Source organism: Alligator mississippiensis, chromosome 4 (assembly GCF_030867095.1).
Source record: "Alligator mississippiensis isolate rAllMis1 chromosome 4, rAllMis1, whole genome shotgun sequence".
NCBI lineage: Eukaryota > Metazoa > Chordata > Crocodylia > Alligatoridae > Alligator > Alligator mississippiensis.
In genome coordinates, this window is record NC_081827.1 from 236,865,531 (window position 1) to 236,883,733 (window position 18,203).

Here is an 18,203-nt window from a genome sequence, read left to right on the forward strand (position 1 = left end):
AGAAAACACATTTCATGGTGATAATATTGTTTAAGAAAAAAAGATAATAAAGAAAAAATTAAGAAATTCAAAATCTAAATTGCAGCTAACCTATTTCTGGAAATCAGAAATTGAAAACACTGATTTTGTGGTACAGAAGGTAATTTTACTAAGGAATAATCATTCTGCTTGAGATTCTTTGAAATGTGAATCTCTCGGTTTATTAGGATGACATCTAAATTGTTAATAAGTAAAGTACTGATTACATAATTTGCTTCCTTTTGCATACAATCAAAAATCATGTATATAAAATAGCAGGGAAATTATTCAATAATTGTCTTTCATCATCGAATCGGTTTGAATATGACAAGTACAGAGTATACAGCCAGTGTATTTACTATAGTCTGTAGCCATAATACAGTAAGTAGTGATCTTATCAGGTCTCAGACTCAGAATTGGATAGAGTAGATCAAAGCTTGAATGAAGAACCTTTCAGGAAAATTGTAGCAAATTCAGGCAGGTGGGCAATTCAGAAAGTAGAATTTCCTCTCCAACATTATATTAAAACAATGTCACTGTTAAGGGGGGGGGGGGGGGGAGGGGTCGGGTCGGGTTTTTTCTTTCCTCTTTATTTTTTTTGTTTGTTTGTTTCTGACAGTTTTCCTTTTTTTTTTTTTTTTTTTTTAAGACATTGGTTCAGTCCTACTGGTGGCCACACAGTCTTTAAAAAATCAGTGGCCATAAAAACAGAAGGAATATAACTGCACACTGGGTCAGACCACAAATCCATCTAACTCAGTATCCTATATCTCACAGTGGCCAAGTATGGATGGAAGGGGAAAAAATACTTACGCAGGGCCTATCCTGACTGATCTGTCCTCTTCTCTCCTTCCCTTACAGCTTCCAACATTTAGAGGCCTAGGAAGTCCTTATGTGGCGATTGCTGTCCTATTATCATGTTCAATATCCACTGATGCACCTCTAAGAGTTGCAGCACAGAATCCAAAATCTAGTGGCAAGTGGAGCTGAGATACATTTCAACTATCTTTGCATCTTCCTACTCCTAGGCAGTTCTAGGGGGTGAAGCGGTCTCCAGCATAAATGTAGACTCATTTGCTCTGTGAATTGCACCAGGCTACCACATGAGTGGTGGCACCATCCACAGTGGTACATGCTGCAGCCTTGGCCCTGAACCTCAAGCTTTCAAGCTTCTCCAACCCCACTTCCCCCATCCCACACTTCATTTTGATGGGGTTGCCAGAAAGCAACCTGACAACAGAACACAGCTCTTTTCCCAGAGGCATCTTCCTCAAGGTATTACTTGAGGCATATTCATCAGGTTTAAAACCCTTTTATGCCAACTATAGTGCAACAAAGTGGTTATAGTGGGGGGTAAGAATCTCACCCAGATTATTCAAGAATAGCTGCATAAAACATCAAAAGCCATGTTCCCCCCTAGGACGCAGCTTACACAAAATGACTTCAACAGGAACTCCTTTTGCCTTCAGATGTGGAATTTCACCCAACTGCTTTTATATTCATATCATAGCATGCTTTCATTTATTTTAATTCAGACAACTGCAGTCTCTAGCATATGAAGGAAATAATTAAAATGTACCTTTTTTTCCTAGGTGATCCTGGCAGTTTTCATGAACACAAGGTCCCCACACGGACCAAGCAGAAACCAGGCACTCAGAAGGACATGGGACAGTGCACAGCTGGGAGGCAGAGGGAGCAAGGCCAGGGCACAACTTCTTGTCATCAGGTCTGGTGACTACAAAGAAAAAAAATTCAAATTGTAGCATCAGTCTTACAAAAAGCTTCTGAACTGGCTATTAGCATTTTTTTCTAGCACCACACCACTATCCGGTGCCTATCAGGAGCCTAACCAAAAACAAATGTCTTCCAAATCTAAAGTTTATATTCAAAGGCTCTGCTTCAGCAAAGCATTTAAACATACCCAACTCAGGGAGGTACTTCAGCACATGCTTAACTGCTTTGCTGAAAAGGACAGTCCTGTTGAATCATGGTGAATTCTTCCTTTCACTAAAAATGAAAAAGCCTTAATTCAGCAGATCAGCAACCTGCAGACACTCAAGTCAAATCTGCCTACTTTAGACAGGAAATGCATTTTTATCATCTCTTACTCCTATTAGCACTAAAAAACTCAGCGATGATTAATTAAATTAACCTTAGGCTAACAGATCACCACACTGATTTAACTAAATTTCTATTTATAGACCAAGTGTTGCCCTCATTCACAACATCACTAGTAACATAGGTCTCAGTCTCCAAGAGTATGCCATGGATTAACAGAAAAACTGAAAACTAGGAAGCACTCTCATAGAGCTGGATATAATTAAGATTTGGCATAATACTAGATCTATTTACATACAATTTCAATTAAAGTGGTAGTAACAAATTTTGTAATTTTTGTTCTTGCACATTTGTAGGGTTAGCAAATAAGTAGTCTGCTATACGTAGAAGACATATACATCCATGTTTACTCTTGTATATTCAATTTATCAATAAAATTGTCTTGAAAAATTCAAAACTACATGGATGAGTGACACAAAAAATCATTTTCTAGTATCCAAAAACAATCAAAATTAGGAGCAATTTTTGTGCTGATATTAAACATCACCTTGAAAGGATATTTACCCTTTTATTATGGAGATTTCTATTATAAGCTAATTTGTCTTGCATTATGCTGGGGCTTTTTTTAAGGGAGAAGGCAGTACAATCTTTATCTTCAATATCTATGTAATATTGCATTTCAATTACATTAGGGGTTAAATGTGGCTCTCCATATAGAGAAATCAATATCAAAGCAGTCTTTCAAAAGACAAAGATTTGTTTGAGTTTATTCTGTTCTGGCATTACAAAAGTTCATAATTTTTATGGCTGCTGAATTTGCTACCTCATTTTCTTATTTTTAATGTTTGTTTTAAGTGTGCTTCCATGCATGAAACCGACTTGAAAAGGATTTTCACAAAGTACGGTATTCTACTCCATATGCAACGATTCTACTCCAATAGCAACGATTTCTTTATTATTGCCTGATTGTCCACGATTTCTGGCTTACAGGAACACACAATTCTGAGCATATTTTGCAGTCTTCAGTGCCAAGAGTCCCAGCAAACATTATGCACTAGGCTGTCTCATGCTAGTACTGCAAATTCAGATATAGAAACAATAACCTTGTCTGGGATTCTATCTCTGGGGCTCATGAGTTATACACTGCTTGCTCTTCAGGCACTCTACAATAAAACTACTATTAAATGGTAATAGCTGAAATTTAATTCAAAACTAATGAAAGATACTACTTATGTAAAAAGACTGGTCTCTGAATGACTTTTGAGAAACAATATTGCCTTTGACATATTCATTTAGAGACTACACCAAGTTGGCAGGAAACCAATTCACCTTCCTGCTAAAGTAAATAGACCTTTTCTAGAGATTGTAGAAGTCAAATGACACAAAGAGTAAGATAAATATTAGAGTTTTAAGCATAAGGCTATTTTCTATCAAGAGGCCTCATGCATTGCTTAATACACCCTTCAGCATTACACATTGCCAAGTAATTTATCATTTTTTGTAACTCACTGGCAGAAATAAAAGTAAATCAGTCTTATGGCATATACTCAATTTAAAGAATTAAGTCACATACTATTACATTCTAACTATGAGTTTCATTTACAGTATGTTGTGTGTTTTTAGTTTTATTTTTAAAGACAATAAAGTAACAATCTGTTAAATTTAGAGTGAGCAAATATAACTAGTAAAAATACCTGCATGAATTAGAAAATTATCAGATTAAGCATGGTCAAATGTCAAAGGCTTCTAAATTTGTGCCAATATACACATCTCACAGAGACAAGAAACCTCATTGATTTCAGAAATAAAATCTAACTAAGAAAAGAGAGAAGAACAGGCTGCATCAATGCATGCATCTTAATGGATATAAGTCATTCTGGCAAACCAATGGGACTTGGCAAAGCACTGATTCCATTGCCTCTGTGAAGACCAGAGGAACACTAATAGAAAACTGATGTCTCAGAAGAGCTCCATCAGTTGACAAGCCAACTGATAGGTAACCTGAAACCATAAAGCTCCATCACTTGCTCTAGGAAGGAATTTATCTGTTGGCCTGGTCTGAGCTCCTGACCCCATTTTGACCTCCCAGCTTTACTCTTACTCTTGTGACTGTGTACATATATACATTATTACTCTAAAACTACAGTAAAAAGAAGAAAGTAGGGAAGGGTTCTGCAGTTGGGCAGGAGGAGGATGAGTAACTATAACTCCTAAAAAGAGATGCATTCCAGACCTATTGTAGTCACCCATTTGGGGACCCCACCTCCTCCAGGTGGAACCATGTGGTTCAAGCACTCAGAACAGATTTCTCAGTTGCATCCTTCCTATTAACCAACTATATTAATGAACAGGCCTAAATATGCATTACTTCTGGAAGCCCTTAACCTCCAGGAAATTGTGCCTGGTGAGCTGCTTAAAGTGATTCTAAGACGGCGCATCTGTACGACATGTTTACTGTGCAGTAGATTAATTAGCTATGCAGTAAAAGTTTCCATGTCTATACATGCACCTCTGCTAGGCCGGTGTAAACTAATTTACTCTGCAGCAGGACAGTATTTATAAATACAAGTACTATCCTGCTGTGGAGTAAAAAACTTCACAGCAGCACATGTGTAGATGCTGCGGCTGGGGCACAAGGGTGCTTCAGTGCAAGGGCTGCCTGCTGCTTAGCCCCACACTGAAGCACCCTCGTGTCTCAGCCAGACGCTCTACAACACATTTAGCTGGAAGGGGGAATGGGGGGAGAGTAGCCCCTGGCTGGCAGGCTGACTCCTTCCCAGGCTCCCTGCCAGCCGGGGCTGCTGTGACCCAGCTTAACGTGATGCTCTCCTGGGTGCACGTTCAAATGGCATGCCCGGGAGCAATAAACTCCAGAGTAAAAAGCCCCGGTTTACTGCTTCATATTAATTGTATGTGTAGATGCACTGAGACAGCCTCTAAGAACAAAGCATTATTTATTCATTCAAAGATCTGTATTCTGAATATTAAGGGTTAAAATAATGGCTATTACCACACCCCATAACCTTTCCTTGCTCGCTTTTATAAGCTACTTTCCGCTCATTTTTCTAGGATGGGAGAAGCAGGCCACCTAGGTGCTTCCATGGCCCCTATCTTTTTTTCGAAGTCTGGGAAGCTTTTACTTCCTTCTCTTGTTCACCATCTTTAAGAGATTTAGCTTCTAGTCTCGGCTCCAAGAAGGGTAAACTTTCCCATATTAGTTGGACCTAAGCTTGAAGCTATTCCCCAATTAATAGCCAACCCACTGTTTCCTCAAGGATCCTTAGCAATTTTATTTAATGCCGTTTTACTTCAGTTTTCACAAAAAGGGCCAGCTACCAGATAATGTGTGCTATAGGACGCAGAGATAGGGAAGGAGACAAACATCCTAGCGTAATGATAGCACAGATTATTAATTGCTTAGAGAAGCTAGATGCTTTCAAGTCAGCAGGGCCAGATGGGATGCACTGAAGGATACCGAAAGAATTGGATGAGGTAATTTCAGAGACATTGGTTATACTTTTCAAGAACTTGTGGAGGTTGCATGAGGTCCCATATGACTGAAAGAGGACAAATATAATGCCCATCTTTAAGAGCAGAGACTGGAGAATGACTGGCTAGGCTGCAAAACTGCAGAGAAGGACCCAGGAAGTATTGTGGACCATAAGCGGAAAAAAGCCAACAGTGCCTTCTTGTTGCAAAAAAAAAGCCAGTGGTATCCTGGGTTGTATTAACAGAACTATCACTTGCAAATTAAGGGAAGAGACTCTTCCACTCTATTCAGTTCTGATGAGTAGAGCTCTCGTGTGTCCAGTTCTGGGCCCCGCACTTCAAGAAGGACATGGACAGTTTGGAAAGAGTCCAGCACAGGGTAACAAAAATGATTAGGGGCCTGGGAGACTAGACTTATGAGGAAAGGCTGAACAAACTAGAGTTGTTTATGTGGAAAAGAAAAGACAGAGCGGGGCTTGATAATAGTCTTCAAATTCCCGAAGAAATGAATGACATGGGCTTTTGTCAGGAACTGTAGGGATCAGGACTGGGAGCAATGGCCTCAAGCTGCAGCAGGAGAAATTCAGGCTGGAGATTGGGAGGGACTTTGACTATGGGGTGGGCAGGAATTGGAACTGGCTACATGGGGAAGTTGAGGAATCTCCATTCCTAGAAATTTTCAAAAGCAGGTGAGGCAAACACTTGGTTGGGATGGATTAGTCAGGGGGCTATGATCCTACCATAAACAGGGGGCTAAACTAGATGACCTTGAGAGGTCCTTTTCAGTTTTACTTTCCTATGATCCTATACTGTACTTTATCTCTGCCATTGTTTAGTACTGGATTTCCCCTCCTTCTACATTAATTTTAATATTAGATTGATTTCCTCTCAGGTAAACTTAAGTTCTACAACGTTTACGAAAAATAGACCAAGCTCATTCATTCTCTGTAGTAAAATTACGTAAAATTTTGGTTCCTTGTTCTAATAAATGTCTTTTAATGTCACAATAAAGCAATTCTTTCTGTAACCTTTTTCACTGTAAGATGGCAGTTCTTACCTGTCCAGTCCTCAAAGAGACAGAAACAGAATTTCCCAAAGATGTTATTTTATGACTATGATAAATGAACAGAGGTACCAAACCTGACTCAGTGTACCAGACAGGCCTTCTTACTTAACGATCACTGTCCTTATACCATAAATAAAGCATTTGCTTTGTTTGGGAAAAAAAAAAAGCATCTTCTTTTCAACTTAATAACACTTGTGCTTCCTCCCAGATCTTTTCTGGGATAGAAATCAAATGCTAGCTCATATTTTTTTTAATCCTATATTCTCCTGAATGTGTGGAATAAGCCTTGAAAAGCAAGTGAGGGCTAACCTGGGATCCCTTTGGAATGTTGCACATTTCTAGAGTTGTTATATTGAATCTCTCCTAGTTGTCAGTACCAGTGCTCTGCCTGAAGTTTGAATTCTACGATTTGCTGTTATTTTCAAGTTATTGATACCAATGGGAGATGATAAATTAGGTTCTGAAATACATTTTCCTATAGATTTTCATTGGGTGCTAGTTGGAAGTAAGGGAGGGAAAAATCAACAATATTACTTCTGATATTGTTATTTGCATAAAGTAATTTCAAGCTAATAAATAAATAATCTGTAAATACAGTCATACTGAAACAAATGAGTTTTACCTACTTGGAGCCACATGGGCCATAATGAGATAAAGTACAACCTTAGCCAATCAGAGAGTTAAGTACAAGATTGCATCCTGGATGTAGTGATACCTACCAAAATTATTTTTTCACTCCCCCCTGGAAGTAAACAATTGTCTCCTGGATCCTGAGGGAAAGGATCTCATCTTAACTCCTTTTTTTTCCTTTTTTCCTTTAAACTAAAAAATTACACTTCTGAAATTTCTCATCAAAGTGGGGAGGTTTATAAATATGTCCCCAAATCATATTTTTTTAATGCGTGTAAGAATATGAGAATGTCAAGATTTATTGTTCCTCAAGGTTTTTATCGACTTTGTTTTTTCCAGTCAATATTCACCACCCAGGGCACTAAATCTTGATATTCACCACAACAGAAGTCAATATTTGTTTAACTTTTGGCAGAACCATACAGAGTTAATTATTTCCTAAGCTGATGAAAAGGATAGCTACCAGTTTCAAAGTGGTGATGTCAGGGTACTCACTACTGTTTCCGAAGTAAATTAGTTGAGAAAAATCACAGATGATTTAATTACAATATAAAATATCAACTTTCATAAGAGTAAGTCATGTTTTTCTAAGCTGACTGTAATGAAAATAAAAGTAAACATGGAAGATTTGGCAAACCCTATTTATTGAACTTGGAAATGGTTCTATTGCTAGCTATTTGCATTAGTCTATTAAAGAATCTTAATGCACCCTGCACCTGACAGAATATGTTTTTTTACCCAGCTAAAAATAAATTAATTTGGAAACTACAAGGCAAGAGGTAAAGTCCCATTATCAATTAAAAACAATTTAATAGACAGGAAACAGGGTGTGAATAAAAGGCTAATCACAGCATGAGAAGAGGTTAATCGTAGGTTGCCAGAAGCAATGTGATTCAATATATCTAAGAACAATCAAGAAGCCCTGCAATTTTATCAAAGTGACACATATTATTAGCACTTTGGAGCAGACAAGGTCTTTTTCCTACGTGTTTGTATACCTTCTAGTACAAAGGGGCTGCAAGCCTGCCTAGGACATAGAGGTGCTACCACAATAGAAACATTCAAAATAATAATAATAATAGCAGCAGCAGCAATGATCTACCATAAGAACCAACTGGCAAACACAATAGGGGTACCATGATTGATCAGGTCAAAGACAGGAAGGATTCAGTTGAGAAAAGTTATTAAGGGTGTATGGAAAATGTTGAGTACCAATAAAGGTAACTGTGGGAGGAAAAGGAGCATCTGAAAGGTGTTTGAAGATTGTTGGTTAAAAAAAGGGGGGTGTCATCACATACTGTAAATTATTAGTAAAGGCCATGGCATAGCGTGAAGTCACGCAGAATAAAAAAAGAAAATCCAAAGTTATGGAACACACCTCATAAAAGCCTCTTCAGCATTCAAAATTTGATATTTAATGATACTTTAAGTAAAAGTTCCTTTTTGTGAATGATCTCTTTATTGTGGGCTCTCTGATCTATTTAAAAAGAGAAATTAGAGCTTTATCATTAAAAATAATGTTACCTTTTGAAGGGAGATTCTCTTTATGCACTTAGGGTGCTAACAGACATTGGGGGTGAGGGGGACAGCACTTTACAGGAAGAGGAATCGTGTCAGTTTAACCGAGCTCACCCAGCTTCTGTATAGCTTGCATGCTTTTTAGTGCTTTTTTCTTATAGCTGATTCAATGAGATAAAAGCACCACAAAGCCTGGCTGAAACATGCTGCTATACAGACACTGGGCAAGCGAGGTCAAACTGACATGATTCCCCTTCTGGGCATGCATTCTGCTTGGTGTGGGGGTGCCCAGAGCTGAAAGTAAAGTGCTGGGGTTTGGGGTTTTTTCCACATCTGTAAGCACTCTTAAATGGTAGTTTTCTAGTTACATACTTGGGCATTTTGGATGCTTACTCCTGCACTGTGGATGATTAAGCATATTCAATAGGATACACACTAGCTAGTCCCATATGTGGCTATCTACATGTATGTACCTGAGCATTAATTCAGCAAAAAGCAGGGAGAGAATAACGCTCCCAAGTTTTAGTCCCAAGAGCTCAGTAGCTAAGGCATTTGCCCAAAAAGCAGGAGACACACTTACATGTCTAGAAAAATACCATTTAGGCACACAAAGTGAACCAGAATTCTGCTGTACCTGTATACCTCGCACCCCGCACCATAAAAAAAAACTCAGTAAATCACCTCTGCTTTTATTCCAAGTTCAAAATGGATCATCATTAGCATTGTTCTACCACACAGCTTCAAAGCAACTAAAGCTATGTACATATATTCAGATCATCCAGGGCAACTCTCCCAGGTCTGTCTGCCTGAGAAAAAACTGACTAGTACAAAAGTTAAAACATAAAAGCAAAGAGCCTGTAGTGTGGACACTGGGCTCCCAGGGGTCCTTACAGCATGCAGCCCAGAGAGCTTTGTAGGCCTTTTTTTAAGTGAATGTAGGCAGGGATGCATAGGGTCAGGGAAAGGAGGGCCAGGGGGAAGAAGAGAAGTAGGGTCTGTGCTGTGCACAGAAGGGACCTCCAGGCTTTCCCCTTCTCAGTGTTATGTTGAAGTATGCATGTATGCTTCCCTGCACCCACATGCTGCAGTGTGATTCAGCGCTGGGCTTTTCCAGCCAGGAGCACCCAGGGGGCACGTTTGATCCCTACTTGACTGAGACATGCTCTTGCTCCCCCTGTGGGAGGGGGAGGAGAGAGAAGCAAAGCACACTGGGATTGCACAGGTCAGCCCTGTATCTGCTGCCTGTACAGAAGTTCTGCCTCCCAAGAGAGATTCTCCATGGAGTGACTTCACTCAGGTTGCTAAATGACTTCACTCAAATTATTTTTCTCCCAGACTGGCCATTTTATTTTGCGAGAAAATTTATAAACTTTTGTACATTTGTGGTTTCTCCCGAGAGAGCAGAGACTCTCCCAGGAGAAACTGAACCTCTGTCCAAAGTCCTTTATCTATGCCAGTAGCAGTAAATAGCTAGAAAATGTATACAGTTAACCTTTATACTTCAAAGATATGAAACTGAGCTAAAAATCCATACTCATGTGAACTGACTGGGTGCAGCAAACTAATTACTTACTTTATAACATTAAAGAGCTGCATAAATAAAAGTATTTGTAATAATGAAATGATAAGTGCTACATGTTGCATCAAGTAGGCTGTTGAGACATAAGACACAATAAAAAGTTAGCTCTTTTTCCTTCAAAATGTTTTTATATATTCTACTTTTTGCATTAATTAGTTCCCAGACATCTGAAAACTAAAAATATTATACCACTATGATAAATAGGCTGGTTTCCCCTTATGGATTTAAACCCTTAAGCCCTTGAATTACAAGTTTAAACCATGCCAGTTTCACACCCCAAAGATTTGAGGAAAATCGTTTTATGTCTTGCTTCCAAAGGGCTTCCACTGAAGAAGCCAGCTGTTACATATTTATTATTCCATTATGCGACTTTAATCTTATAAATTCTACTCACAGAATGTTTGGTGAGACTACAGATCAATAGCTCAACAGCCCAACAATGTAAATCTGACACAGGCATTGAGTGTATTTCACATTGTGGAGGTATGTTCTTCATCTTCTTCTCAAGCCAATCTTGATAAGAAATGGCTGGTTTTTCACCCTTTGTTTCTGGGAATTAAATCCACTAATACACATGCTGAATTATCTTTCTTCCTACCACTAATCAGTCAACAAAAATAGATTTTTTTTTCAATTCCACAGATGGCCATCAGTTACCTTTTCACCTTGATTCCAGTGAAATTTTCCTATATGCTAACCTATTCTTTCTAAATATCTCTCCCCAAAGGACAAGGACATCTGGATTGAAATATCTTAGTTTCCAAAATTGAATTTCCTTTAATGAATAAGACTTTTTGTCCTTTTAGCTATACTAGCCTAGACACACAAATGTGAAGAGCAGTGCCTGTTTAATGTAGGACAAAGTTACTGATAATTCAAACATAAGCCACAAAACGCGGCCAATTGACTATGTCATGAGATTACTGCAACTCTGCCTTCTTTGCACAATTATGGATTATCCTGTTGTATACCATCACCAGGGGCAACATTTCCTGTTTGTAAAGAGTTACGATTGTATAAACACGTAAAATATTTCCACACGTGTGCGGGGGATGTCCATGGAAAATCTAAAGGCCTTGGGCAGGACTTTGCAGATGCATTCAGTTTTGAACAAAGAAAAAGCTCAAAGGATACCTGAAATGAAGGCACAGACCAAATTCTATTCTAAACTGTGCTGGTGTAGGAGTTTCTGCATAATTCTCCAGACCACCAAGTCGTCAGGATTATAATGATGTAACTTTGGGTGCATACAGATGCCACGGATAGAAGTTTGGGAGGTTAGATCAGATAAAAAGGGAACACTGATCAAACTCAGTGATTAGATAGGTGTCAGGAGCCTGATCTAAGGTAAACTGGGGTAGACAGAGAAGCAGACAGGATCAGGAGACTAGCAGAGTCTGTTGGGGAGGATGGAGGGGGGGAGACCTGGGGGCTAGTGGCACTGGGGGGGATTGAAGAGGCCAGGAAGAGTTCTCTCCCCCCAGCCTCCCGCACCCCCAATCCCTCCAAACCACTCCCAATGCCAGTTTCACAGGTGTCCACCAGTGCCAGGAGCCCAACCAAAATAAACTGGGCTGGGGGAAGAGGCTGTGTGCAGATCATGGGGGGCTAGCGACTCCGCAAGGGTGGATTGGTGGTCTCTGGGGGGGCAGGAGTTCTCTCCCCCTCAACCAGGGGCTATTTTTAGCTCCCTGCCAACAATCAACCCCACCGAAGACTAACCCCCCTCCCCACCATCCCAATTTACGGCAAATCAGGCTCCCAGTACTAGCAAATGCTGGTAAAATTAGCACTTGGGATGGTTTTCTGTCTGCGGTTGGGGAAGGGGTCAGGTGCGGGGCAGAGGGGGGGAGATTTGGGAAGTATCATCTCAGGGCTAAGGCGAGTGGTTTGGCTTTCCTACCCCTGGAACTGTGCTCCAAACTTGTACAGACATTAAGTTAGATCAGTCTAAACTGTGCCCTATCTTAATGTACCTCTCAGGTGAACTGAAGTTAGATCAGGCTGGCCATTTTTTGACCCATCTAACCTTCAGGGAATGTCTGTACAGTTTGGCACTTAGATCAACCTAACTAGGGATCTAAGTGTAAGGTTTGCACATGAGCAAACTTAGATTGGGTGGCCATTTTTTACCTGATTTAACCTCCTGAATTTCTGTATGCATCCACAGAATATTATACTAGAACCAAACTCTCCAAAATAAGGTCATCAGAAAATTCCCATCTAACTCTAACATTGAGCTCAGATATTTACAAAAGACTTAAGTATCTGTAGTTTTCAGGAAACAAGATCAAGTATTATATTGGCAGTGGGACACAAGTATTCTCATTCTGCAAAAATTTAGAAATTGAAACAAAGTTTAATTCTGGCTAGAAGCAAAATCAGGATTTGTGTTTTTGCCTTCTTGCCTTCACATTTAAGGAAGCTTTCCCTCTGATAGACAAAAAAATCAATAAATATAAAAGAGAGCTTGATTAATTATTTGTTGCTTGTTGGCACCAGTTGATAGAGGTGACTGGGATAGTCTTTATCTCCAATTGAACTGAACACATTCAGCCAAAATCAGATTCTTACACTGAGGACAAAAAGCTACAAGTGTAGCTTGTACCACCATGCATCACTTTCTCACTGGATACCATCAAAAATCCACTGTCCAATGCTAAGAAACCCTGGCAAGTGCCTTAAAATACTATATCCAGGCTGCTGCTAGCTTTAACCCTGTGGTACTGCTAGTAGCATAGCAGCAGTAGCAAAAAGCTTGGTGCAAGGTAGCTGCCTAACTTTTAAAATGGATCCAGTAGAAAGAAACTTTTAGAATCTCAGAATTTTCATCATTTTGGGGCAAGGATTGCTGCATATGTCTGTACAGTGCATAGTATAGTGGGGGCTGGGTTCATGACTGAGTGTCCTACTTGCTATCACAGTCTCAATAAAATTTTTAAAAGTATTTAAGATCAATTACGCTTTTGAAGTTTACTGCACCTGAATGTACAAAAACAGTGAGTACAAGATACGTTTGCAAAATAAGAAAGGCACCAAATATTCTATGCTACTGGAGTCACTAAAAGAGTTTCCTTACCTTAAGTGACACATGTAGTACATGATAGTACGGGACAAAGGAATCTTTTTATGTCCAGAGTCCAAGGTAAACCCAGCATTTTGGAACAGGTGAAGCAGCAGTTACATATAGACTGAACAGAGATTAAAATAGGCCTAGTTTTCTGGAAACCGAGTGCTCGTGCAGGTTGATAGGACACACAATATGCCCCAAAATGATTTGCTTTGGCTTTGTAAGTAAATAAGTCTAAGCTGCGATATAGCATTCTTATTATCTCACCATCTCTGTTCAAAAGCATATTCTGCAGAAGCAGTACATGCTGTAAATAAAATAGACTAAGATGAATTATTCATCAAGCAACTGAATCCACTCGTTACTCTTTCAAAAGGAAAATAACTCATTCCTTAAGTCTAAGACCTGACTGTCTACTCAGAAGCTGTGACGATATTATTTTGGCTTTCCCCTTCAAACCATAAGAAAGGTTATATATCGGTCTGAGGCAAAGGATAAAGCCAAACCAGGAATGGACTATGGCATCTTACTTATAAATACACCTATCCAGACCTAAAAATACAGCCAAGTGGCTTCAATAACATGGGAGGTGTGGTGGTGTCATGCCCCAGGGGCGGCCTTCAAGCCCCCTGGTGGCTGTGTGACTCCTGCCTCGCTCAATCTCTATTAGAGCCCTCCCTTATTTGCTCTCCTGCCATGCCTTGCTCTTACTAAAGGTTGCATGAGGGGAGGCTGCCCACAGGCCTTAGAGTGAGCCTTAGTCCACTTGTGGTATCACTGGGTCTCTCCTGGACCCCAATCACTTTGATTCAACCCTTAAGTTCAATGGACCCCCACAGCTGGCCTTTGCCTCTTCAGGGATCCTGTAGCTTGGATAGCTTCAATGCGTATCTGTGCCTGTCCCAGGTACCCACAGCCTTAAGGACTCAATGTGTGGCTCCATTTCCTCTCCTACACCATGCCCCAAAGCCTCACAAGTGTTACTATGATGTTGTTCCCTCTGTTGGAGCTCTGGCCTCCTCAGCCTCTGCCCTTTTAACCTAGCTGGGCTGTCTAATCAGGGCCCACTGTATTGGACCTGGCTCTGAGGCACTGGCTCTCACTTGTCCTTTTTAGTCACCGGGCCCCTGGCCCGTCTGCTGGCCCCCAGGGCCCTGTGTGGCTGCGCTCCTCTTGAGCATTGGTCCCTTGGTCCCCGTCTGCTCTATAGCCTTGCACTGCACCCCTCTCTGGACTCAACAATAGCTCAGGCCTACTGTGTACCTCTCAGGCACTAATGGGACCTCTGTAAACCTTCCCTTACAGTCCCAACCCAAACCGCCAGTATAAACAGTAACATAAACCATAACAGAAACACAAACAACAGCAAAAGCAGCCCTCTGTCCCTTTAGGAGAGCAAACTTTCGTCATCTCCCAGTGAGCATACCTTTCAGCCCGCGTTATAACCTAGCCTATGCGCTCAATCCGCTTGGGCTCTCGGACCTTCGGGCAGGCACCTCAAACCCTCTAGGGGTTAATATAAAACAAAGGCCACTTGCCTATAACGCAGTCTTTCTCAGCCCAGGGAACCTGATTCTGTTCCCAGGGCTGCAGTTGTCCAGCAACATCCAGGTCCTTTCAGGAGCCCTGCAGCCAGGAGCTCCACACTTTGCAGCTGCTGGGGAGAAACTACCTGACCCATGCAGGCTCTGGGCTTACACAGCTCCAGCCTGAGCCCTCTTCCCATCAGCTGAGTCCCTCGTTAGTCCCCACCTGACACCAGCAAGTGGCCTCTCAGGCTGCCTGTTCTCTTAAAGGAGCAGGCATATTCTAATGCCCTGCGACAAGAGCCAAACAGTCTGACCTGTGAGATTGGAGGAAGACTCAAAGTTTACCCAAAAACATTCCAAACCAGACTGGGGTTTGGAAGACAGTGCGCCCCCCTCCTGCCCCTCACATGCACTCAAAACACAAAAGGGACAGTCAATGATTCCACACCCAGACTCCTTAGCAAATCTCTCGGGAACACCCCTGGAAAACTCCTAGCTAGTTTCTGTAGGAAACAAGCAATCTGAAAAGAAGCCCTGTGCTTTCTTGCTGTCTGATCACTCTGGAGCCTGTTAATTCCCTCCCCAGGGAATTATCCCGCCTGAGCCTGTATACTATTGCACTTTTAGCACTTAACGCACTTTTACCTCCAACTCCGAGACAACAAAAATAGTAATGCAGCTTCACACTATTGCTGTTCCTTTTTGATTCCTTGCTTTTCTAATTTCTATATATATTTTGTAGAACAAACACATACCTTCCTTTAACTTGTGTATCCCTGATTCTATCCTGATTTGAGCACAAAATACTTCCCGGATTTGTATGCCACCTCCACAAAGCACTGTGTATTTATGTCGTCGAGGGTCCTGCTGGTCAAGGAGAAATGTCACTTGGCATGTTTTCCATTCAGAAGTCCTCCATGAAAACCTTTGGAAGGAAAATAGAGTATGTAAAACAGGTTTTATAAAAGGCCATTGGGGCATGCAGATTCTTTAAATCAGAAATTTGTGACTCTTTAGCATGCAAATTGCTTTAATATTTATTTTAAATCTTCTAGTTTAAGATAAATACACCATTGTCTGACAGTATGTTAGTATCATTTCTGTAGAGGTTTCCATGCCTAAATACTGATACAACTTAGCACTCATTTTCAGAGTCTTAAAATATTTACTGTTTAATGCTGACCATACAACTGAGGGCGGGTGAAAAAGGAACAGAGAGATTAAGATATTTGATTACTATGAAAACCGACTCCCAATCCAATGCTTGAAATCCCAAGTAACAACTCTAAGTCAATAACTATGCATCTAATTCAGAGAGATGCACAATACTTGCAATCTTCACAAAAATCAAAGTAGGGCCAAAGGCTGAGGGTCATTTGGGGATTTGTCCTACTGGACATGGTTTTACAGAGTTCCAGGGATTAATGGTTATTACCAGTTTCTTCAAAAGAAAGCGGAGTTCTATAATATTCTTTTCTTGAGGCTGTGACATTCAACAAGATCCAGATAAAAAGATTTTCTTCATACATTCAATTCACATCTAGCGAGTATAAACAGTATGGAATCTTCTGTCCAGGACAGCATTCAATTCTTAACCGCAAATTTGTAAATGACACTTAGAAAACACACAGATTTGATCCAGAAAAACTTAGGTTTTGTGTATCATAACACATCATAGGTAAGTGACAGGGGCCATAACAGACTTAGGAACAAGGGGGTGGCACAAACACCCACAGGAGGTCTTAAATGCCTCTACGCTAATGCTAGAAGTATGGGAAATAAGCAGGAGAAGCTCGCCCTCCTGCTAGCTATCATAAATCCAGACATAGCAGGGCTCACAGAAACCTGGTGGGATTCTACCCACGATTGGGCAGTAGATATTAAGGGCTACAGACTGTACAGGTGGGACAGGGCAGGAAGAAAAAGAGGGGGTGTAGCGTTCTACGTCAAGGAGCAATACACATCCTTGATGAGCAAGGTGGGGTCAGAAGAGGGGCTGACCGAGGTGCTCTGGGTAAGAATACAAGGGGGTCATGGGGAAAGGGACTTAACAGTGGGTGTCTATTACAGACCGCCCAACCAGGGGGAAAAACTGGACCGAGAATTTTTAAGGCAGCTTGCGGAGGCTGTCATGTCAAGAGATGTCATAGTTATGGGTGACCTGAACTACACAGACATCTGCTGGGAAGAGCAATCAGCTAGGTTTGACCACTCATGTACTAGCTGAGATACAGGACCTCCACCTAAGTCAGGAGGTGCATAGTCCCCATAGTCCACCTGATGAGGGAATTGCGGGTTCTCGGCCACCTGGGCAATAGCGATCATCGCCTGCTGGAATTCACTGTCCAGTGCAGGGTGTCAAGGGCTAGCAGTAAGGCAGAAGTCTTTGACTTCAGGAAGGCTGACTTCAATGAGTAAAGAAGACTAGTACAAGAGGCATTGGGATCCCAAAGCTTCAGGGAGATGGGAGTCCAAGACGGGTGGTCGTTTCTCAAGGAGACAATCCTCCACTCCCAAAGGAAGTCAGTCCCAATGCATACCAAGGAGGTAAGAGTGCTACAAAGCCCCCATTGCTCAGCAAGGGCATTCAGGAATGCCTGAGGGCTAAAAAGGAGGCATACATCCAATGGAAGCAAGGGGCTATTGCCAAAGAGGATCACACCTCCATTGCTTGAGGCTGTAGGGCAGCTGTTAGGAAGGCCAAGGCTGAGATGGAACTGGGGCTGGTGATGAGGATTAAGGATAACAAAAAGTCCTTTTTCAAATCCATAGGGAGCAAGAAGAAGGCACCAGGTAACATAGGACCCCTGCAGGATGCGCTTGGCAATCTGGTGATTGCTGCAAATGAAAAGGTGGACTTCTTTAACAAATTATTTGCCTCCATTTTTCAGAGCAGGGACCAAAACATCTCCCCCACTGGGAGTATGGAAGGACTCAGGGGAGGCACCGCCAGGCCCAAGGTTTGGGATGATGTAGTTAGGGAACTTCTGGAGGGGCTAAATGTGTTCAAATCAGCAGGCCCAGATGCTCTTCATCCAAGAGTGCTGAGGGAATTGGCGGGGGTCACTGCAGGGCCCCTGGCACAGCTATACAAGTGCTCATGGAGCTCTGGTTAGGTGCCAGATGACTGGAAAAAGGCCAAAGTGGTCCCCATTTACAAGAAAGGGAGAAAGGAGGACCCAGGTAACTAGAGGCCCGTCAGTCTTACCTTGGTCCTGGGGAAGATTTTTGAGAAAATTATCAAGG

The 18,203-nt window shown here is 41.3% G+C and overlaps 1 protein-coding gene across 2 annotated transcripts in view; it reads right to left on the reverse strand.

The window, feature by feature from the left end:
* The window catches only part of THSD7B (thrombospondin type 1 domain containing 7B), a 680,297-nt gene that overhangs the window by 403,227 nt on the left and 258,867 nt on the right, over window positions 1–18,203 (reverse strand). For both annotated transcript variants that reach the window (XM_019480192.2, XM_019480191.2), the window contains exons 5-6: window positions 15,713–15,882; window positions 1,598–1,753 (exon numbers count right to left, since the gene is read on the reverse strand). In XM_019480192.2, the coding sequence (XP_019335737.2) occupies window positions 1,598–1,753; window positions 15,713–15,882 (326 nt within the window). The remainder of the gene's footprint in view (window positions 1–1,597; window positions 1,754–15,712; window positions 15,883–18,203) is intronic.